At 38.0% G+C, this 24,628-nt stretch overlaps 1 protein-coding gene across 1 annotated transcript in view; it reads right to left on the reverse strand.

Moving 5' to 3' along the window:
• Positions 1–24,628, reverse strand: part of BBS7 (Bardet-Biedl syndrome 7) — a 46,692-nt gene that overhangs the window by 4,106 nt on the left and 17,958 nt on the right. The window contains exons 9-18 of the mRNA XM_034771824.1: positions 23,197–23,281; positions 20,796–20,898; positions 18,013–18,205; positions 16,398–16,472; positions 12,830–12,895; positions 8,583–8,722; positions 7,499–7,663; positions 4,944–5,053; positions 4,741–4,844; positions 10–133 (exon numbers count right to left, since the gene is read on the reverse strand). Of these exons, the coding sequence (XP_034627715.1) occupies positions 10–133; positions 4,741–4,844; positions 4,944–5,053; positions 7,499–7,663; positions 8,583–8,722; positions 12,830–12,895; positions 16,398–16,472; positions 18,013–18,205; positions 20,796–20,898; positions 23,197–23,281 (1,165 nt within the window). The remainder of the gene's footprint in view (positions 1–9; positions 134–4,740; positions 4,845–4,943; positions 5,054–7,498; positions 7,664–8,582; positions 8,723–12,829; positions 12,896–16,397; positions 16,473–18,012; positions 18,206–20,795; positions 20,899–23,196; positions 23,282–24,628) is intronic.

The raw sequence follows: 24,628 nt of genomic DNA on the forward strand, positions 1-24,628 counted from the left end.
TGAACGAACCATAAAGTCTCTCAAGATGTGCAGGTTGTTTCTTGTACTCTTCAAGAAGGTAGTCTGCTTCCTCTAAAATGCAGCGATACTCTGGTATCAGGAAGTCCATGTTTCCCTCATGAACCTGCAACTCCTTAAAATAGATTTTAAAATGTTACAAAAGAATTAAAAGGCTGTCAACTCTAAAAACCTAAGAGAAATGAAAATGGAGTTTAGATCTGACAGGAGGTAGTGCATAGACAGGTGAAACAGTCCTTCAAAACTGCTCTTACTATTTTGGAAATGTAATTTTTCTCCCTCTCCTCACTAAGTTCCAAACAGTACTGCCTACTTTTAATGCTGGATTCTCAAACCCCTGTGTTACAGCTTCCATTTCTGAACACCAGCAGAATAGGACTCCCCTTCACAGTTCATCAGTACTGTTTCTTCACTGGCTGGTGGTTTGGAACTGAACAGTGATCTTATACTGAGTTTTTCAATCTGATTTTGGTCTTTTTCTGGGAACTCAGAATAAGAAACAGTATCATCAGATGAAAATGGATCCTACTCAGAATTTGCTACCACATTAGACGGTGTTACTTTTAAATACTAGTTTGCTCACCTTTTTTAGAAATAGTCTATGGACTGATGAAGGAATCATCAAGTGAACAAGCATTTGGAGTTACTTCAACAGGCCATTTCTATGCTACAAAATCAGTTTGGGTTTTGGAGTTTTCTGAGGTGAGTAAAAGTACAAACCGCAATATCCCAATGTAGAAAATATTACAGTAACACAGGAACCGATACTGAAAAATTCAACAGAGAAACTACTGGCTGTCAAAAATAGGAGTGATAGTTCTACCTGTCCTGGCCAATTCAAAGAGAATGAATTGGGGCACCTGAAATCTTAGAATTTTCATTATCTTCTGGCTCTGGAATTGACTCCATAAGAAGTTGGTCCTGTAACTTTTTTTTTTTTTTTAAACTAAATATATAATTTTAACATGTATTATAGTTATCTTACAATGTTGTTCTACTGCGGAAATAGACCACTAAAAGTGGCATTGTGGAGTTGTGTTATTTTTCCCCATTAATTTTTGCATCTAACAGGCATAGCTTACAACAACTAAAAAGATGTTCTCTCTAGCTGACAGCCCCAGAAATCTGCAATCTGAAAATCAAGATGGATTGTTGTTGGTTTTTCCCCTTGATCACCACTTGTAAACAAGGTTCTCCAGGACAAGCCCAGGTTATATAGGTGTTCAGAAGTGCCAATAATTACATAAACAATTCTGTTATTTCACAAGAAGGAACAAAAAACTGCTCAGTTTCCTTCAACTATGCTGATTCTTCAAGACTGCAAAAAGGTAAAAAGCAATAAAACTCCCAAAACATATTTTGGTTACCAACATCAGAAAATAAGATACCCAGAAATCAAATTTGCTGAGTAAAAAAGTGTCATTTTTACATAGTCACTTTTTAAAGTCAGTAAGTCCACAGAAAGAACAGAAATATATTTTCAAGTAGTTAGGAGAAAGAACTCCATCAAAGAGTTGCTTTACACTGACAATTCATTGGGATTTATGAGAACAAAATATTTAAAAATTATCTTTTTTTCTTTCAGACTAAGTTAAGATTATGAGCAATATTCCCCCAACCCTCCTTATATTCAACCATTTCTAGACTAAAGGCAGACATTCTTTTGTGGCTGCAGGAATGGGACTCTCCCTCTGGATACAAACTGAGTACTGGGGGATGGAAAGATTATTTCAAAAGGTTTTTTTTTTTTTTTTTTTTTTTTTTGACTGCCACATATATTAAAATAAAATATCAAAATGTAAACAATCCAGTAGCCAAGAAATATAATCACCACCCTAAAAAGTTAAAGGACGCTCCAATTAACTAACAAACAACCCCCCCCCCCTTTATCTAAAAATCTGAGCTACTATTGTTACAAATTAAGAAAACAAATTCTCTATGTTTTCAGTTTGTTTACACAGTGCAGCAGTGACAGCACTTTAGGTCTCATCCCATTCCCCTTAAAATCAATTGAAGTCTTTAGCATATAGTCAGTGCCACTTTTCCAATTTAGTAGTCACTTTCCCATTGCTGTTTGGTTGTTCACAAAGAAACAGGGACAAACATTTAAAAGAAGAAAAGGTAGTAAAGTTAGATTGCAGAAGTCACAAAAAGTTGCCAGTGGGTCTTCTAGGAATCTAGGACAAGTATAGTACCTGAAACTATTTATAATTAATGTTTAAAAACAAACAGACTTCATTTCAAGTTATGGTGTTCTTTTATTAAAAAACCAACATGATACCATGAAATAAGGAAAGAACAGTTGCTTAAACTCTTCTTGACACTTTAAGAGAACAGACTAAACTATTACTCACTAACATTTTATACCACCACTTCTCTGGTGGTTTCATCTATTTCTTCTAAACCTAAACTTTCATTAACAAAAAAGAAAAAAAAATCTGTTTTATGGTTGAAGAGACAACCTCCTCAACATGACCTGATGCTATGCTGCCTGAATCTCCAAACAGACAGAAACAATAGTGCTGTGAGATGTGAACTTTTTCCATGTATTTAACTGGGATGTTCAAGGGAGACTGTCCTCAGAAAAATGTCTATGTAAAGTGGCACTTAACAGAGCAGTTCCCTGTATATTATTTCAAGTCATGCCTGCTAACTAGCAACAAACCTTTATTATATTTTACTCCTGTTAGTGCTACAGAACCAAACACAGAAATGAAAAAGGGAGCCAGGTTCCTTCCTGGCTCATATATCAATAGAATTGTTAATAAAGTTTAGTCAAAAAACCTTTATTGCAGGGCAGTGGCTCTCAAGCTTTCCAGACTACTGTACCCCTTTCAGGAATATGATTTGTCTTGCGTACCCCAAGTTTCACCTCACTTAAAAACTACTTGCTTACAAAATCTCATTTTTACCCTATAATTATAAAATAAATCAATTGGAACATAAATATCATACTTATACCTCAGTGTATAGTATGTAGAGTAGTAAAAACAAGTCACTGTCTGTATGAAATTGTAGTTTGTACTAACTTAGCTAGTGCTTTTTATGTAGCCTGTTGTAAAACTAGGCAAATATCTAGGTGAGTTGATACACCCCCTGGAGGGCTTCTGTTTACCCCAGGGGTACACACACTCCTGATTGAGAGAACCACAGTTGTAGGACATTAAATGGCCAGAGAACTCGGATTCAGATTCCAGGCTGAGTTGTGGCATTTGACAGTTAAGAAAGAGGTTAAAACAATCCATTTGCCAACTAGCACATGGGGGGGGGGGGGGGGGGGAAGAGAGGGGTAATTCTACAGAATTTAAAACTCACTAGAAACTTTTTTAATGGAAAGCATGATTGTAAAGGAAATATTTGAAATGTGAATCAATGCAGTGCTGTCTTCCTTAGCGTACAGAAACAGAGCTCCAGTAGGGCAGCTGCTTTTAGTCTTAAAAAGCAGCAGCACAAATGAAATTAACTAGACTACCAGGCATGAAACTGATCAAAACACAGTCCTCTGCACAGCAATTAAATAAACAAGACTCATGTCAACTGTACTCTGTTGCTGCTTGAGAAATTTATGAACAGTAACACAGGAAGGCAGTGGAGTTTTTATTGCTAGGGTGTAAAGAGGCTGGAGAAGGAATAGGTAGCAGAGACTTCCCCACATTTAGAACCAATGCTATTGCTGCCCTTTATTTGGCTATTTACACGTGCAATTCCCTGATCTGCACACACACAACTGCAGTAACTGTGTAGCCACACACAAACACCTACATTTTTTGAAAATCCATCTCTTAAAAGGTCATCTTTGGATTTCAGAATTAACACTTGACTGAGACAATTGGGATGGTTTATACCTCTTAGAGATATTTAAATCGGTCTATGCTTGAGTCACAATTAGAAACTTAATTTTTTGTAACCATATGGGTTAGAAATTTATTTAAGGCTTACATTTTGCAGAATCTGCATTTGTCATGGAGACCAGATAAATATGTCAGGCGTGACAGATGTCTGACAATTGTACTGGAGAATAAACCACCATTTCTTATAGATCTGCATCTTTAGAAGGATGCCTATTCAGTTTAACACTCTGAACAGACTAGATTTCTGTGTAGCCACAGAAAAGGTACAGTCCTCCTTTCAAGACTATCCTTAAGGGGAGTTTTTAAAAATGTGTATTAGGATTAGTAAATGCAGGACATCAATCAATTCTCCAATTTAGACTACTTCCACCTTCAAATGATTACTGACATGGTTCCAGGGTCAAAGATTAATAACTTCTGAATAATCGCCATATACTTCCTGCTGATAGCTGGGGCAGAACCCCAAGAGTCTTAGTTTATCTTTTGCTGCAGGTGATTATCTTCTGGTTTAAAGACCAGTTCTATTTTAGTTTATCTGGAGCCAAGGAAGAGAGGAAAGGAGCTGGAGAACCAGTGTTAAACAGGGTAGCAAGAGGTAGCTATATTTAAAAAGCTGTCACAAATAACTGATCAATCATTAAAACAGATTACTTACTAGTCAAGCTCGAATACAAGTGGTGTATGGAGTTATTTTTAACAAAATCTCTTTGATAACCAACATACATGAACAGCAGTCCCGGCAACAGAAATACTGCAAACACAGTGACGGCATGCATCTGACACAAGTCATGTATAACTTGGTCGCTGCCACCCTAAAACCAAACAACTCCTCCTCCCCTCTCCACAGTAGAAGTTATGATCAGATACCTACTTTTAAAGCATCTATTAACTGAACTTTCTTGGCCAACAGCAGCTGATATTCTAGTTTCGGGTGGATTAGTTTTAATGTGTGGTTCACAGATACTTCATTTATATCTAGTAGGTACAAAAAAAATTAGCAATCAGATCAATACTTTTAATGCATTTCATGCATAAGATGATAAAATGAAATAGAAGAGAAAAAAAAAATCTTACCATATGATATATTGAGATTAATTTTCCTTTTGGTGGCTTCTTTAGAGAGCACATCTTTTAGAATGGATATGGTAGAAATGTTGTCAGATTTGAAAAATCCCTCCCCTTTTCTGCCAAAACAAAAAAAAGATTTAAGAAGTAGAGTTAGGGCAGGCCAGTGCACTTGGTTTCCATTTTAAAGTGATAAATAGGGCTACCCCACTCTCTAGTCAGGGGATGAAGCACAACCTCCTTAGAGGCCATCGCTAAAGCTATTCCACAGACTAGCTATCAGAATATTTCCGTACACTGATTTCATCACACTCGCTATCCAGAGCTCAATCTTGCTACACCACAGAACACCATTCTCTCACAGTCAGAAAGCATAGGCTGTTCTTATAGATTTCCTATGCCACAGAGGAAGCAGGGTTTGTCTGTATGCATGTGCGTGTGCATGTAAAAAATCTGGAACACTGTGTAGTATCTAGGATTCCTGACATCTATGTAGCTACCTAAGTTATTACAGTGTGCCTGTCACCATAATATGAGTGCCTAACACACCCCAATATCAGTCTCACTTTACATGAAAAAGAGTAGAAAGCGTTTTGACTTTCTCACATCAATTTATAAGCATTTCTTATTGTAATCCAAGATCAAGTTGGAATCTATATAATTAGAGTAATAGTAATTAATGTTTCCAACTTCTACAACTCGATTATAAAGCAAAACGATATCTGCTAGCTGAAGCAGCACACTGATTCATTTAAAGAGAACAGAGAATATTATTCCTAACACTGAAAATAAACATTTCTCTAATGACAGGTTTCAGAGTAGCAGCCGTGTTAGTCTATATCCGCAAAAAGAACAGGAGTACTTGTGGCACCTTAGAGACTAACAAATTTATTTGAGCATAAGCTTTCGTGGGCTACAGCCCACTTCTTCCGATGCATAGAATGGAACATATTATAATATGAATTGCTATGCAAACTAGATACAATCAATTTAGGCTTGAATAGAGACTGGGAATGGCTGAGCCATTACAAACATTGAATCTATCTCCCCATGTAAGTATTTTCACACTTATCAAACTGTCTGTACTGGGCTATCTTGATTATCACTTCAAAAGTTTTTTTCTCTTACTTAATTGGCCTCTCAGAGTTGGTAAGACAACTCCCACCTTTTCATGCTCTCTGTATGTGTGTATATATATCTCCTCAATATATGTTCCATTCTATGCATCCGAAAAAGTGGGCTGTAGCCCACAAAAGCTGATGCTCTAATAAATTTGTTAGTCTCTAAGGTGCCACAAGTACTCCATTTCTCTAATGGAAGCTGCAGAAAGGGGAGAATTTTTTTCAGCTTGAGGCTTTATCACATGCTTTTTTCTTAGGAAGATTAAACACCCATTAAAACTATAATGATTAGAGCATATTTTACTTGTAACAGAGAGGGAGAGAGGAACTCACTAGTGATTTAGCTTCCTTTACTGAAAAAGGAAAAAAATAAAGTTACAAACCAGCATGTGCTCTAAGATAGTTTTGCTATACTTGTTAGGCAGGCACTTACATTTGCAAAAAAGGAACACTGAATTTGTCTCTCTCACAGCAAACAGTATGCTGAAGACACAAATTACAAAGCCAAATACACCAAGGCTTCCCTGTTTAGCAATGCTCAATTATTTTCAAAAGCAACAAAGAGTCCCGTGGCACCTTATAGACTAAGAGATGTATTGGAGCATAAACTTTCGTGGGTGAATACCCACTTCGTCAGATGCATGTAATTCATCCACAAAAGCTTATGCTCCAATACATCTGTTAGTCTATAAGGTGCCACAGGACTCTTTGTTGCTTTTTACAGGTCCAGACTAACACAGCTACCCCTCTGATACTTGACACAATTATTTTCAATTATCCCACCCTTAAAAAATACTACATTATGAAGGATCATCTAATTACTGCATAATACATACTAAGGATCAAATCTGACAGCCCTTATGTAAGTAAAGTTCTCATTGACTTGAAAGGGAGTTTGCCTAAATAAGCACTGTAGGATTTGATTGAGGCTGGTATTCAGATGGGACACATTTAAGGTGAAGACATGGAAAAGAGAAGGCTCTGCTCCAAAGCAGGATATTTTATAATCCTGGACATATGGAATTATTCACCCTGTCTTCTCCACGGGGGCCTCACAAGAACTGGGTGACCCACAAGGATTGGGTGACAGACAGGGCAAAAAACTTATTGTCTGCTATAATACATCTTAACAGAAAACAAGCTATGTCTTCAAGGAAGCATTGCCATTCAAGGTATATTGCCTCTACACTGATTGCTCTGGCTTCTGGCAACTCTCTCAAGATCCTCAGATTTCAGGGGCTGAACTCTTTTCTTGTTTCACAGGGTGGAGGAATGCAAACTGTTTCCCCATCCCCCCCCCCCCCCAGCCCTAAAATAAACAACCAGATGAAAATTCTGATTGCAGTTCCCCTCCATAAAAAAGTTTATTTAGGGGACAATTTAGCTCTATTTCTATATTTGTTTTTAACCAAAACATGCTTCAGCAATCATACTTGATTTTACCTGTAAGTACTTTCAAGCTGTGTATCCAGGAAGGTGTTCTGAAAGTAGAAAGTCACACTATCACCTATTGGAGTTTTTTCAGGAACTTCAGGCAAGCAAAACACAACCCAGGAGTGAATTTCAGCAAAACTGAAGTGGCCTTTGAGCATCAGTGTGTTCATGGGTCTATAGTATTTTGAATACAGAAAGAAGATGGGAATTAGTTACTGATGAGCAGTACAGATGCTGCGGTAGCTATGCAATTGCAGACAAAAGTTTATTTTTCATATGGTATGTGTTCCGCCCTTTCAGCCTCAAACATGAGTTTTCACTGACTTCTAGCAAAGTCCTAACTAATTCAGACTTCCTGCACACTGATATATATTCTAAAAATTGCAATCAGCATTCAATAGTATTCTCTGATAAATTCAGCACAAAATCCTGTGTGAGAGAGACACTTCTTATTTGAATATTCTCAATCCAGATGAGTCACAACTGGGCAAGAACACCATACATTGGCAAACTGTTTTTCCAGGTTACTTATTTTGCATTTTAAAAACCAAAGCAGGCTGTGGGTGGAGTGATCAACTGACAGTGCAGAAAATCAGAGTATTCGAAACACTCTCATGAGTCTCCTGTTCTCTAAACCAGAGATATGCAAGTACTTTGCAGAGGTAATACATGTGAAATAGGCATAATGGAATGAATAGGAAACCTTTCCTATTAGCATCTCAAGCAAGTGAATCAAGGAGGAGTAAACGCATTTGGTCTAGTTCACTGGGATTCTATTTTCCTTCAGTCCTTTTTAAAAGTATGCAATAGCTGTGATGTAAGAAACAAGAAGTTTAAGTATAACTGGATAAAATGGCAGCCTCACAACAGAGGAATAAAAGGCAAACAAGAAACCTAGACCAGTTTTTGGACTCAGGTAGATATGGGAGGGTACTATTTGTTTAAAAAAAATAAACAAACACCCTAGAAGAGACTTGCGATGTTGAGTATTACAATCAGTTGCTAAAATGATTACTGCAGGTTACGCAGTCAACTAAGTTTCAATTGGATTGAACCAATTTTTGAAGAAGTATTGCTCTCTCTTTGTAAATACCTGTCATGATCAATAAAGTGAGTTCTTTGATGAAGTGAAAGTGGTTTAATCGGATATTGACAAAGTTGGCAGGTTTTCGGTTGAATTCTTGGTGTTACATATGCTTGCAGTGTCCCATACTGGCCTTCAATTGATCGAATCTACATCAATAAACGTAACAAAGAGGAGAGTGGGAAAAAATAATGAATTTACCAGAATTAAAAAATATATATATATTTTTTAAAAAACTACAGTACTAATGATCCAATTAACAGTACTCCTATAAAAGGGGCAAATTTAACTTTTTGAAACTAGATGGAATAGCATTCAACAAGAAACTGCCAGAATTGGCACAGATTTATTACAGAGGAAAAGAAAATCTATTTGCTTTGATTCTGACTGCCCAAAGAACAAAGACTTAGTCCAGCCACTCCTAATCCTTTGGTGTTACTGTACAAGTTTTTACAGAATTTATGCTATGTAAGATGACATAAGACATGTCATTCTACACTTAAAACTATTCCAAAACGACCACCTCAACAGCACCCACCCACCCACTTCACAACAAGCAAAATCCTTCAGTCCCCCCCGCAAAAGCAGATTTTTTTTTTTTTTTAAAAGAAATGGGTCTATATCCTCAGCTGCAGTTAGGGAACACTAAGAAAAGTGGAGTGTGCAAAAGAGGCTTTGAGCCAGTTTTGCACTCACCCCCATCCCAAACCTCACTCTACATCAATCCAGCCCTGTATACTTTCATTTTCTGTCTAGATTGCTGTAACGTGTACCAGCTGTCAAGAGCTCCAATGGAATTGTCAAGGCACAGGGATATGCTATCCACTGCCCCTTCACAGGCCACAAGGGTGGAGCAAAGCATAAAGGTGCTACTAAGATGGCTTTATACCATCTGAATGAAGGATGGCATAGGGGCTGGAACATTAAACTGGCATTCAGGAAACCCTGGTTTAACTCCAAGCTCAGGTATATGCTTAAATGACTTGTACAAAGTTACAAGGAATTTACCCTGTTACAGGGGGAGTACTGAGGTACATGGATGTTGTGAGGATAAAGGAGCCAATCCAAAATCCATTGAAGTCAATAGATAGACTCCCATTGACTTCAATGGGCTTTGACTCAAGTGCCAAAATCCGTGACCGAGTGCCTCACAAGCAGTCAGATATTGTGACAAAAGCCACAGAAGTATTTGAATACAAAGATTCCCTCCACGCAGGGGAGGTCCTCTTGTGGCCACTTTTAGGGCAGCCTTGCACCAATGGAGTGGCAGAAAGCTTTCTTAGAAGGAGAGGATCCAGCACATGATGTTTATTAGAAGAAAACAAAACAACAAATATCGCCAAAAGGACAGAGGAAAGGACTGCCAAGTAATTATATTAGAATATGTGGCAAAAGAAAAGAATTTAAGAATGGCAATTCAGAAACTCTGCTCCTCAGGTACAACTGATGTTTCTGTTGTAAGAGTAAAGCTCATCTGTGCAGGAGACAGAGCTCTCTTGGGGGCCAGTTCAAGACTGTGGAATGAACTCACACAAGAACCAAGCACCAACACAATCCTCACCATCTTCCACTCCAAGTGCAAGGTGCACTTCTTAGAATATGCCTTTCTTACAAACACACAGCAGTGTGTACATTTAAACTAACAAACAAACAAAAACACTATACTTCACATACAGTTCTTTACCCATCCCCCATGCGTGAATGAAAAAGAGAACAAATTACACATGACAGTCATGTCACTTAATGCACTCTTGGAAGGTGCTTATATATTACAATAATGAGGGTAGTATAAGAATTTATATAAAACAGAATAGATACATCACATCAGAATCTAAGAGTACTAGAAGTGATAATTAAAATATATTGATGACATCTAGCTAAAAGGTTACAATCCACATTTGATATAAATGTGTCCTGGAACATTAGAAAGGAGGTAGCAAATATATAAATTCTTTAATTGTGGTGTAGAAATCACAATTCTTAATTTGTAAATACATTTAGTCAATATATTTTGTTTTATAACACCCAGGTCTTTGTATAGTCCTTTTCATCAGATAGCAAGGCACTTTACAAAGGTGAGCCATAACATTATCTCCATTTTACTGATGGGGAAACTGAGGCACAGAGGAAGTGACTTGTCCAAGATCACCCAGCAGGCCTATAATAGAGCTGAGAATAGAAGCCAGGTCTTCTGAATCCCAGTCTAGTTTATCATCAGCTAGGTCAGTGTTGTCTCCTCATTAAAATATTAAACTGTGTTGTACACTTAAAAATAACTAAAGATAAATACTTTTGCTGAGAATCTCAAACAGAAAAATTGGACATAAATATTAAACTTACAAGGGCTGCAATGGTGAGTGATTCTGTCAAGAAAAAGACTAGAGAATAAGTGAGTGCCTTATAGATCATCTCTTCTCCTTAACATGATCCTATTTGTGAGCTCTCATCTTTCCTGTGGCAGCTATCGAACTTTGTGAATTTCCCAGATCACTGAGCACATAAGCAGCAGGTCAACAGTCCCACTGAGGAGGCTATTCACCTTCAAGTTAAGCATATGATCTTTTTCTTGCTTTTAGTGACGCTTTTGACACTGTTCCACATGACATTCTCTTAAGCAAACTAGGAAAATGTGGTCTAGATGAAACTACTATAAAGTGGGTGCACAACTGGTAGAAAAAACATACCCAGAGTAGTTATCTGTGGTTCATGATCAAACTGGGAGATGTATCTAGTGGGGTCGCAGGGGGCTGGGTGCTGTCACTATTCAATCTTTTCATTAATGGCTTGGATAATGGAGTGGAGAGTATGCTTTTAAAAAACTGCATATGACACCAAGCTGGGAGGGGTTGCAAACACTCTGGAGGACAGGATTAGAGTTCAAAATGACTTTGACAAACTGGAGAATTGGTCTGAATTCAACAAGATTAAATTTAATAAAGCTGAGTGCAAGGTACTACACTTAGGAAAGAAAAATCAAATGCAGAATAATTATCCAAGTGGTGGTATTGCTGAAAAGAAACTAGAGGTTATAGTTAGAGCCCTGTGCAAATTCAAAATTTGTATCTGCATCCAATCTGTTATCCGTAAACACGGTCTGTGGATATTCACAGATATGAAGTGGATATCCGTAGAGTTGCTGGGCTCTAGTTATAGTGGATTACAAATTGAATACGAGTCAACAATGTGATGCACTTCTAAAAAAGGCTAGTGTCATTCCGGGTGTATTAACAGGAGTGCCATATGCCAGACACAGGAGGTAATTGTCCCACTTTACTTGGCACTGGTGAGGCCGCAGCTGGAGTACTGCGTCGAATTCTGACCACCACACTTGAGAAAAGATGTGGACAAACTAGAGTGTGTCCAGAGGAAAGTAACAAAAAACAGGAAAGAAAACCTCACCTATGAGGATAGGTTGAAAAAACTGGGCATGTTTAGTCTTGAGACAAGAAGACTAAATGGTCACCCGATTAAAAAAAGTCTTTATAACAACTTTAATATATTTCAAGAGGACAATGATCAACTGTTCTCCATGTAGAGCACGTAGTAATTGGCTTAATCTGCAGCAAGAGAGATTTCAGTCAGATATTAGGAAAAGAGTAGCTAAGCTCTGGAATACTGAAGGAGTTTGTGGAAACCCGATCATGGAGATTTCTGAAGAATAGATTAGACAAACACCACTCAGGGATGATCTATGTTTCCTTGGTCCTGCCTCAATGCAGAGGGTTGGACTAGGTTACTTCTCGACATTCCTTCTAATCTTACATTTCTATAGTTCTATGAGTGGTTTAAGATTAAAAAAAAAAAAAAAAAAAAAAACTTTATGCATTTGATTTTATAAGTATGTAAATATATAGTCAAGCTTTAAAACTGAATTAATTTCCATTCCAAAATCTGAAACATTTTCCCCGTCTTGTTTCTAACTTCTGTTTCCTGGCACGTCTCTCCCTGCTTCATCCTTTTTGAAGGTACTCAGAGAAAGTCTGTTTCTAGACTCATTGGTGATTTCTTGGCTCCGCCTCTCTTTTTTCAAAAAGCAGGGGGTTGGAGTAGATGACCTCCTGAGGTCCCTTCCAACCTTGATATTCTATGATTCTATGATATAAGAATCGCTGGACTAGTCATTTTGCTCAAGTTAACACATTCAACCCACTCATTCAACCTGTGTGCACGAAAGCATAGCACAAGATACATATTTACATTTCCTAGATAAAACACGTTTTTGAAAAGTACAGGAAAATATTTTGTAGCATCTTTACCTTAAGCTCCAGTCTAGTAGTATTTGCTTGACATCGGTAAGTGGCAAGGAGAAAGTTGCTGTTTGGCTGTGAACAATTCAAAATGAAAAACAAAATAAATAAATAAAAATATTTCTGAATTCATAAAAGTTTCATCATCAAAACTTTAGCAGCATAGTGACAGTTTTTGCTGTCTATGAAAAACTGTTACATGAAAAGTAAACACAAGTGAAATCCTGGTTCCACTGAAGTCAATAGCAAAACTGCCACTGACTTCAGTAGGGCCAGAATTTCACCCCATATTGTATTAGTAAATACCAGCTCTCTCTATAAAGATAAAAAATAGGAAATCTATTGAACTCTTTGTTAAAACTGAAAAGAAAATATATCTGAAAACTCCATTCTGCAAAATTAAAAGATACAATAATCTACCAGTTTTCCTGATATTGACTCAGCCCAGGATCTGACAAGCTAAATTATCCTAATTATGCAAAGAAAAATTAGTCAGAAAACACACTGTAGGCTAAAGCAACATAAGCCAAAGTAATGATCACCCAGAATGATTAAGAAATTCAAAGCAAGCAGTTAATTTCTGTAATCTTAAGGATAAATCTTTGATGTGCCAAATTAGTCACTAACAAACCAAAAATATTTAGAAGACAATTGTGGGGGAAAAAAGACTTCAAAAAGATCTTCATAATGCTAATTTCATTTCTGAAATTATTTTTTTAAGAAAACAGTATGTATAAAAATAATGTATTTAGTCAAACATGAGAGTATCTGGAATACAGCAGTCTCATGATGCCAATTTTACATTTTAAAGATATACAGTAAGTACAGGCGAGTTGCATCATACGCGCATTTAACTTACGTGAATTCAACTATACGCGCTCGGCAAAAAAAAAAACAAAAAAAACAAAAAAAACAAGACACCTGTAAATGAGCGTATGCCCCGGAGTGAGCGTGAGATGGGAGACGTGAATCTGCTGTTCCCTCAGTCCGTCTCAGTTCCTGCATGCCTCTCATACTGTGAGCATCTCGCCGCACTGAGTACGAGTCTAGTGTTTAAAGATACGTATTTTTTGTACAACATGGCCCCTAAACGCAAGCCAACTACTTCATCTGGTGCTCAATCGAATAAACAGCGATCTGTTCCAACGCTGGAGGAAAAACTGGCTGTGTTGGACTTATTGAGAGACGGTATGTCGTTCTCCAACGTGGCGCATAAATATGGCCGCATGAATCTAGCATCTGTGCCATCAAGATTCAAGAGAGAGAAATTCGTCAAGCTGTAGCATCAAGTGCGCCAATAATTGCTAAGGTGACGAGCTAGGTGCGTGATAAGACTTTAGTGAAGACTGAAAAGGCATTAAACTTATGGCTGGAAGACATGAACCATAAACGTTTGTCTATCGATGGCAATATGTTGTGAGAAAAGGCTCTTAGCCTCTACACGCTGTTCAAACCTCCTGCCGAAGAGGGACAGCCTTCTGATGAGAAGGAATTCAAAGCCAGCCAAGGTTGGCTTAACAATTTTAGGAACTGCTTTAACCTCAAAAACGTGCAGACTACTGGTGAAGCTGCATCTGCCAAAGAAGAGGCAGCAAAAGCCTACCCCGAACAATTAAAGAAAATCATAGAAGAAAAGGGCTATCTTCTGGAACAAGTTTTTAAATGCTGACGAGACTGGGCTCTTCTGGAAAAAAAATGCCCAAACGCACTTGTATTTCGAAATCAGAAAGTCTTCAAAGACTGGCTTCAAAGCAGCTAAAGACCGTGTGACTGTGTTGTTCTGTGGCAATGCGGCTGGGCATTTAATAAAGCCGGGCTTGCTCTACAGGTCTGCAAATCCCTGTGCCCTAAAAGGCAAGAACAAAAAATCTCCTGCCTGTGTTCTGGCAATCAAATAAAAAAGGCTTGGGTGACGGCAGCATTATTTCTGGATTGGTTCCACGAGTGTTTCATTCCGGAGGTCAAGCGGTACCTCGAAGAGAAATGTCTTGACTTTAAAGTGTTGCTGATCGTAGACAATGCTCCTGGCCACCTTGCAGCACTCTGGTTTGCACATAATGACATTGAAGTCATCTTTCTCCTACCCCCCTTCCCCCAATAACACCTCCATCCTCTCGACCAAGGCGTGATTAGCTGTTTCAAGGCCACGTACACGAAGCTTACGTTCTCACGGATACGTAGCGCAATGGATGCTGATCCCAATCTTAATGTGATGGAGTGTTGGAAGTCCTTCAACACTGCCGATTGCATCACTTAAACAGGCAATGGATGCAATCAAGCCTGAAACAGTCAATGCATGTTGGCGAAACCTATGGAAAGAATGTGTGAATGATTTTAAGGGTTTCCCAACCATTGACAAAGAAGTGAAATGTATTGTTCACGTGACCAGGCAAGTGGGTGGTGATGGCTTCATCGACATCCTTGAGGAAGAAATTGAAGAATTAATTGAGAGCCATAGAGAAACATTGACTAACGAAGAGTTAGAGGAACTGATAAAATAGTCTACAGAAGACGAAGATGATGACGACGAACAGGAAGAGCCAGCAAGTTGGAATCTTCATAAATTTGCTGAAGTGTTCCAAGCAGCGAAACATTTGAATGATTTAATTTCTGAATACGATCCCTCTATGGAACGAAGCCTCAAAATCACACGTAGTATTACAGACTATTTGAGACCGTATCAAGAAATGTTTGAGCAGCTCAAGAGACAACAGCGACAGCTGCCGATCACCATGTTTTTCAAGGAAAACCAAGCAGCAGCAGATTGCGTAGGCTCATCAACTTCTCGAGCTGAACCAGAGCCAACCACTTCATCTACGACTCGCTCTCCGTCACCCAAGCTCTCTGACACCTCTGTGTCCTGGATCGACATCAAGCCCTGACGACCCTTTGTAATTCCCCCTGTAATTAAAAATACAGTACTGTAAAATTATATTTTGCATATGTACTCTATTATATACTATACATTACTGTATACGGTTGTATACACAAAACCATGTACAGTATACAGTATTGTACTTTATGGGCGATTTAAGGGATTTTCAAGAGTAATTTTTCCTCATACGCGCTGACTTTAGAACCAAACCCCCGCGTAAGATGCGACTCTCCTGTATAAATATATAGTGCTCTTTGCCTAATAACTTTCAGAAAAGAAATATACTGGACCGAAAGTTGACATCTATTATACACCTCTACCCCGATATAACGCGACCCAATATAACACGAATTCTGATATAACGTGGTAAAGCAGTGCTCCGGGGGGCGGGGCTGTGCGCTCTGGTGAATCAAAGTAAGTTCGATATAACACCGTTTCACCTATAACGCGGTAAGATTTTTTGGCTTCCGAGGACAGCATTATATCGAGGTAGAGGTGTACTACCAGCAAAACTGGATTTTCCAAAACTTCCTACCTCCCAACATTTTATTTAATTTCAGCCATTAAATAAATTATTGTAACTCCTAGGACTTTAAAGTATGAATCTGTAAATCCAAATTCTAATACATAGCAGTTAACAGCTTTCATCCAGTAGTCTCTATACAAGTATGACGATTATCTTTACCTTTTTGTGTTACTTACTTCAGAATCACAGCCACTAAAACTAACAACAGCAGAATTTTTATCCACATCCAGTAGGTCTATTGGAACATCACTCTGTGCAGAACATTTAAAGGGAAGAGGTGGGGGAAAAAAAGCATAAATTGCTGAATAGTTTCTAGTGTGTGTGTATATATATATATATATATATATATATCTCCTCTAATTATAATCAATTATATTAGTGAGGAAGATGCAATATAATTGTTTGATAATCTTAATTTGAGAAGGGTAAAAGATTAAATAGATGTTTAGCATATTTGTTAAATTTAAATCCCAGGACAATTTGGAGATCTTTATCTTCCAAGTCTATCTTATTTGTGATGTTTTAAACTTCATCTTGTAACTGGAGATGTGTTCTCATATTAGCTAATGTAAGATGTATACCTTTGAAAAGCTAAATAAAATAGCAAATCCATTAATTTCATGACTGGGATGCCTCTCTCTAATACACAGACTACTAAATCCCCACCTGCAGGAATGGTAAATATTGCAAGGGAACCTCACCTCAAGTATTGATTTTTTTTTAAAAAAAGGAAAGGTGTATTTTGATAAGAATGTTCTAAAACAAATTACATTTTTAAATTTAGAGGAATCATTTCCACTGAAGACTCAGCAAAAGCTGAACCAGTTATAAGGTGAAATCCCAGTCCTACTGGCATTACCGGTAATAGGAGTTTTGCTACTGACTTCAATAAGGCCAGCATTTCACCCATAGAGTATTCCAAGAGCAACAGAAGATTCTGCTTTTGCCAAGTGCCTGAGAAAAAGAGAGAGGACCAGAAAACAAACAAACCCGGTTTTCGTTTTCCTTTGACAAACTGGGCCTCCTTTTGGAAGGGAGTCCAGCCTCACCACAGTCATACTTCAAATTCATGCTTTTACAAACTAGGATTGCATCCTGTGATCTAATCCAGGTTGATGGACCGTTACAACCCTGCCAAATCCCAGGCAGATGCCAACCCAGGCAGATCATATGGTAAGATTGTGACCTATAATGTTCTAATGCAACTTGGTCAGTACCGAGGACACCAAAGTGACCTACAGAACACCAACATATCACAATTCAGTACGAACACCACATTCAAGATTCTGAACTATATTTTTTATTTTATTTGCTACACTTATTAAAAAAAGTGAAGCCCAAGAATAAACCCAGAAGTTCCACATCAGCCTGCTGATAATTGTATGCCATATGTCTGGGTTTTATTTTAGTATAAAATTATAATCTTCGATTACACTAAAAGTGTTTAAATTCTAGCTGTTCTTTAAGAGCACATGAAAAGTTTACAAACAATATTTTTTTTCAATATTATATAAACTGCAGTTTTGTCTTATAACAATCTAGATATTTATAAAACCTGTATTTCAATGTGGTTCTGAACCAGTATTAAAACAAACTGAAAGAGGCTTTTAGCATTAAAGAAGTTCTTTAAAACGGAACTTGTCAAATTAAAAAATATATATATATTAATTCAGTAAGCAACAACCAGCTAACAGTGTTCTGGATCAAAAAATAAATGTTACAATTTTCTTCATTGTTTAGTTTTAAAGTCATACATTTTTGTTTGATTCCAGGTCTTAAAACATCACTCACCTGTACCAAGACATTATCTATTGCTGTCTGCACCTCTAAGATAAGACTGTAGCTGGCATCATCCTTATTTAATGTAAACTTGTCATTCACACTAAATGCAGGTACTGCTGAAAGAGCAGTACTGGACCGAGAAGACTGCTGGTATTTTTCACGTTCTTGCAAGACCTTTATCTGTAAATGTTCCAACTCATTCCTAAGAAAGAAAAATTGTCAGATGTAAAAATAAAATCCTGAAGGTAACTTTTTCACAGAGATGCCCTAGAAACTCAATCTACTGTTTCTGCAAAGTGACTCTCTTCCTCATTTTTTTCCAGTTAGGACAAAGAGAAATAAAGTCACCAACCACCCTTCCACAGATATCATATAGCAAAGCATTTTTTTCCAAACATCATCTAAATTACAAAATAAGGAAATGTACATGTTATAACAATATATTTTTCTTTTTAAGAGTAGTGAGATTTCAAGAGGATATAGGAAGGAGAACAAAATTTCCTCTAACAATAAATTCCTGATGTGAAATCTCAATGGCCACTACATATTAATATTCAATATCCTCCTTTGATAACACGTGAAATATTGTTACTGCTTTTGGATCTACACAGCTACTCAAAGTTTGGGGCCTTAGGGATGTCCCACTTGGGAGTAGAACTTGACAGTGGAGTCTGGTGATTTCTTGTTTATTTACAAGGAATGTACAAAATCCTCCTTCGCTGAATGCAGGAGGGACCAAAATCAAAAGAAGCAGTTTCGTAGCTTACAGGCTCAAGCTTTGTTCAGCCAGCATCCTTGATCCAAACCTCTCTCTAGGTTTCTTCAGGGTTGCACTGAGTTTACAGGCTACTGTTCGGCTTTCTTACTCTGGCCTTTTTTACTCTTACCTTCTTACACAAATGCATGCACACACGCACACCCCTTATCCAAGTAAGGACTCAGCAAAGCCTCTGTCCAGTCAGTGCAAAACTTCTGGGTAGTTTCATACCCCCTTTTTTCTAGGTGGGTGGCTGTGATTAACTTACCCTGATAGTTAAGTTAATCGAAGGGCATGTTGTGATGGACAATATTCCTATGTTCTTCCTTTTTACAAAACTATGATAAATTTTCTACAAAGTATGCCTTGTGAGGTATCATTTGAGAACTCATAATCTGCTGAACATTACTGTCCTGGTAAAATATGTATGGCAACATTGTAAGTAAAGTTACAAGATTCTACTGTATAACATTGCTGTGACATGTTCCAAAGTTAGATAAACAGGCCCAAACCATTTCTTCAGAATATGCAAAAGAGACACACTGATGCCGCAGCCAGGTAGCGTAGTAGGGCAATGTGAAAGCAAATCAAAGAAGAGTGAAACTGACTATACAATCAGGGCCGGCTCCAGGGTTTTTGCCGCCCTAAGCAGCCCAAAAAAAAAAAAAAAAAGCCACGATCACGATCTGTGGCGGCAACTCAGCAGGAGGTCTTTCGCTCCAATCAGGAATGAGGGACCGTCCGCTGAATTGCCGCCGAATAGCTGGACGCCGCCCCTCTCTGGAGTGGCCGCCCCAAGCACCTGCTTGGCAAGCTGGTGCCTGGAGCCGGCCTTGTATACAATGTGCTATGCAGTGTTGTTGTGGAGACAACTCCCTCTTCTGGCCTTCAAACAACCCCCCAACCTCATCATCAGATGCAAACTCCCCACAGACCAGAACACACCAACTCAAAGTGGCACCAAACCCTGCCAGAAAAACAGATGCAAAACCTGCAGCCATATCTCCACTGCTAAAATGATCAACACCCTCCCTCAACACACCTTTCAAGATCCCTGGATCCTACACATGCATATAACATGTGGTGAACCTCAGCCAGTGCACTAAATGCCCCACAACAAGTATGTGGATGAAACCAGACAATCACTATTCTTTTGAATGAGCTCACACACAAGAAAACAATAAAAGACAAAACACAAGGCAATCACTCCTATCTGACTTCATCCTCAAAGGAAACTTGCACAACACTTTCAAAAGATGAGCCTGGGCACTTAAATTCATAACTTTGCTAAACACTAAGAATCATGGCTTTAAGAAAGACACTGGATTTATGGTTTATTACAACAATCTGCAACCCACTAACCCTCCTTTTTGTCCTATAACTACAGAGCGGTTAACACGCCACTTCACCTTGAATGGTTCCTTAGAATATGTGCTAAACTATCTATTCCATCTTGTATTTAGCTGTGATACTTTCAGTACCTTTTCCAGAACCTGAAGAACTCCTCTCTGTAGCTCTAAAGCAGTGGTTCTCAAACTTTTGTACTGGTGACCCCTTTCACATAGCAAGCCTCTGAGTGCGACCGCCCTAATACTTTAAAATATATTTAACACCATTATAAATGTTGGAGGCAAAGCACGGTTTGGAGTAGAAGTTGACAGCTCGCAACCCCCCCATGTAATAACCTCACGATCCCCTGAGGTGTCCTGACCCCCAGCTTGAGAACCCCTGCTCTAAAGCTTGTATCTCTCAGCAACAGAAGTCACCCCAATAAAAGATATTACCTCACCCACTGTCTCTCTCTATATGTTATACCAGATGCAAAAAATAAACACACTGTAAATACCATACATATTTTCCCCTTTACAAATTTCTAGGCGTTTTGGTAGTTCCCGGGGTAACACAAAAGTATGCATCACAAGCTGATAGCATTACTTTCATTTCCAGGGGATTACTCCCCCAGATCACCACAGTCGTAAACATGGGTCACATTTTATACTTAGCCTTCTTTAAAATTTTCCTTTATTTAAGCTACCTTAAGGATGAAATCTTGTTCTGCATCTCTTGGCTTATCTTTAGTTCTTCACCAGATCCACCTTCTCTATGGACAGGCTCTGTAGTCAGTCCTGTCACCCATCCTGAAAGAAACATACAAAGAACTATGAAATATTCCTTATAAACTACAAACAAGAAAGCATTTGAAAAGTCCTAACTCAGCCACACTGCCTTAACACTGTAGAACATAAGAGTCGTCGAGAAGACAGGCAGTCAAGGTGTGGGCTCTATTCCCAGTTTTGATACTGAATCAAAACAATGGGGTTGGGGGCATGGATTTTCAGAGTTGAGCAATTTTGAGATCTGATGAAAAGTGCTAATAATGTGCTAATTAATTGTTGTATTACTTAATGTTGATCCTCTAACAGAGGTTCCAATGACACCATGGATAGTTCGTTTTTAAGGATAAAAATGCAGTAAAATGTTGTATAATGGACCAAGTGTGTGGCTCAGCATAGGTACATATACTTCTGTTTTATCTCTTTTAAATCAGTATTGTTTTGCTTCATTTCACTATGGCATCCAGATTGGAACAAAGAGCACTTGATTTGGCTTTGCCTTGACACCCCAACTATGTTTATGTGGATTTGAATGGTTTCTAGACCTTTTCAATGATTTCAGCCCCTTTAAAGGGGGAATAGTGATACAGTATTGTTACAAAATGTACCATGAAAACTAATTTACACGTCCAGTACAGTAGACGCTTGTTTGCAGCAAAACCTTGTAAGTGCAAATGCTGCTTATGAGCAAAATTTCCCCTGGGAACACTTTCCCTACTGTGAATTGTCGATACTCCCCATAGCAGCAACAGTCACTTAAGGCTTGTCTACACTTACCGGAGGATCGACGCGGTGGTGATCGATGCACTGGTGATCGATTTAGTGGGTCTTGTGAAGACCCTCTAAATCGACTGCCAATCACTACCATCGACTCCTGTACTCCACCTGATCGAGAAGAGTAAGGGGAGTCGACGGGAGAGTGTCTCCAGTTGACATCGCATAGTGTGGACCCTGCAGTAAGTAGATCTAAGCTACGTCGATTTGAGTTACGCTATTCATGTAACTCAAATTGCGTAGCTTAGATCAACTTTTCTCTTTAGTGTAGGCAAGGCCTCAGGAGCAACATAGCAAAAAGTTGTTACTAATGAGCGTCTCAAACCTCTCAGCCATTTTTCAAACAATAAAAAGCCTCAATCAAGGACTATGCATAAAAAAAAAAGCAGAAAATACATAAAATAAAAAAAATGCTACAGTGCCAAATTCAAATCTATCATTTGCTGCTCTAAACATTATTTTTGTGATCCACCAAACCTAATGTACTTTGCACTCTTACTGCAGTTTACCTTAGGAAGCCCACAGCTAGATATTTTCCTTCCTCCACCTCTTTCAGAGCTTGCCCAGAAAGTCTTCTTACAGCTTCTGTGATCTTTACAGTAACATTATCACAGACAGTGAGGAACCGCAGGGAGACTTTAGAGCAGATCCTCAGCTGGTATAAATTGTAATAGCTCATACTACTAAGGCAATGGAACTAACAATTTACACCAGATGAGGATCTGCCCCACAGCCTGTTAGCCTTCTGCGGACTGCACTGTACACACAAAGTAAACATTTGCCATTGACTCAGTCTAAAACCCACTATAAAGGTTAACACAATTAAAACTTGGATTTCAGTAAATCAGATTTGAAACCTAACAATAATTTTTAAAAAGTGAGCTTTTACTGTTTTAAACTATTGAGCAAAACATATACAACACTTTTCTTACTAGATGTCCCTCACGGACAGACCAGTGCTACTGAGGGTCTACTGAAGACTTCAAGTCTACATAACCCTCCTTACGAAAGGTAAACTTGTTTTCTAATTTCTCAAAACTGGCCGCTTTGACAGCTCCAAAAGTTTAGCACTACTGAAAAGGCAAAAGAAGCAAAACAAAGCTGTTAAGACACCTAGCAAGATGCATATTCATGACTAAGAGGAACATAGAAAAGACAATGAACCAAAAAAAGATAATAGTCACAACTACAAAATTATGAAACCATAAACAATTCCATCATGTATAAAATCTAAACATTTCTAATGCACTCATCACTGTTATACAGCTGCCTATACCTGACAATAACTAACTGCTGTAGTATACTACAGTGAGATATAAAGTGAAAAATCACAGGGTTTTAATGCAATTTAAAATATATACAATAAAATGTTTCCCAAACTCAGAAGTATTTTAAAAGCAGAGAATTTTGTGCCAGAATACTATTCTTTTGTAACCAGAACAAATTACACTGTATTAATAAAATTCCAGCTCCATTAACAGCACAGTTTGCTTAACCATTATAATATCAATAGCCAAAATTCTTTTAAGTATTCAATACACAACTTACCTGAATATGTGGATGCTAAGATTTCATCATACCCATCCTTTCCTACACAGCCACCCTGGATAGATGTGATGCTCTCTGACAAGGCCTAAAAAATAAAAACAGACGAGCACTCAGGAGATACATTACTTTATTCATTTTATATGAGCGCTGTTTAAAGAAAAAAAAAAAAAAAAAAAAACAACACTTCCCCTTCTGTAATTGTAGTGCAGAAAAATCTATTCAGATGCACAACAGCTCAAAAGTATAAGAAATACTTAATTACTTGTTATTGTGTTTCAGCACATATATTTTTGGTTCTACTGTATATGTACCTTGAAAGACATATTAGGAACTGGTTTATAAAGTAAAACCTTGATGCACAGTCTAATTTTCAAGCAGTAATTACCAGAATGTGCTGGAAGGAAAGAAGAGTGACTATGAATTAAATCCACTATTTTAAACAATTAGTAATAAATACAGCCATACCAGAAAGTATAAACTTTAAAGAGTCACTTGTTTATTTAAGAGGAGGAAAAAAATAATCAATATATTTTAAAGTTTTGGGGGTGGTTTGTGTTTGGTTGAGTGTTGTTTTGTTTAGATTGTTTTACTAACCTGAGTTAGTAACACCATCTTAAGTTATTTAAAAAAAAAAAAAAAAAAAAAAAAAAAAGAGAACTTTCAAAATGTATGTTTACCATTTGTGCTGTTTAATTTTAGCATTTCATTCAAATTGACTGGCCTGTTTCATTTTCTGGTTCTCACATATTAGCATATTCCTTTTGTGTTGGGGTTTCTACCATTAAATGGAAGCATAAAATTTTAAAATACAAATAACATTTTTGAATTCTTAACAGTTTAGGTAAGCCCTTGGCCATTTTTGTAATTGCTATTACACAGTGTGCCTAAAAATAAAATGAAGTTCAGCACTGAACAAACCACCTTTTAAACACTCTTTAACAGCACATAAGAATATAGCTATACCATGCAGACAGAACGGCTGCAGACCATTTAAATAAATACATTTATATAAAATGTTTAATAATGACTGAAGGGCAAGAAAGACAATGCAAATACATATCTAAGGCATACCATTGGTTTAGCTGTGTAACAATATCGTTAGAGCCCTACCAAATTCACTGTCCATTTTGGTCAATTTCACGGCCACAGGGTTTTAAAATTAGTCAATGGCACGTTTTCAGATGTTTACATCTGAAATTTCAGGGTGGTGTAACGGTTGGGGGCCTGACCCAAAAGGCGGTCAGGGTGGGAAAAGTCACAAGGCTATTGTAGGGGGGCCATGGGAGTGCTACCCTCAGCAGTCTCTCAAGTGGAGCCATGGAGCTTCCTGCAGCTGGGGGCTGACAGCTGGAGCCACGGCGCTTCCTTCAGCTGGGGCAGATCCCGGAGGTATGTCTAACCTGCCCCAGGTGGGGCTCCCTTCAGTGGAAGA

The sequence above is a fragment of the Trachemys scripta genome, chromosome 5, assembly GCF_013100865.1.
Source record: "Trachemys scripta elegans isolate TJP31775 chromosome 5, CAS_Tse_1.0, whole genome shotgun sequence".
Classification (NCBI taxonomy): Eukaryota; Metazoa; Chordata; order Testudines; family Emydidae; genus Trachemys; species Trachemys scripta.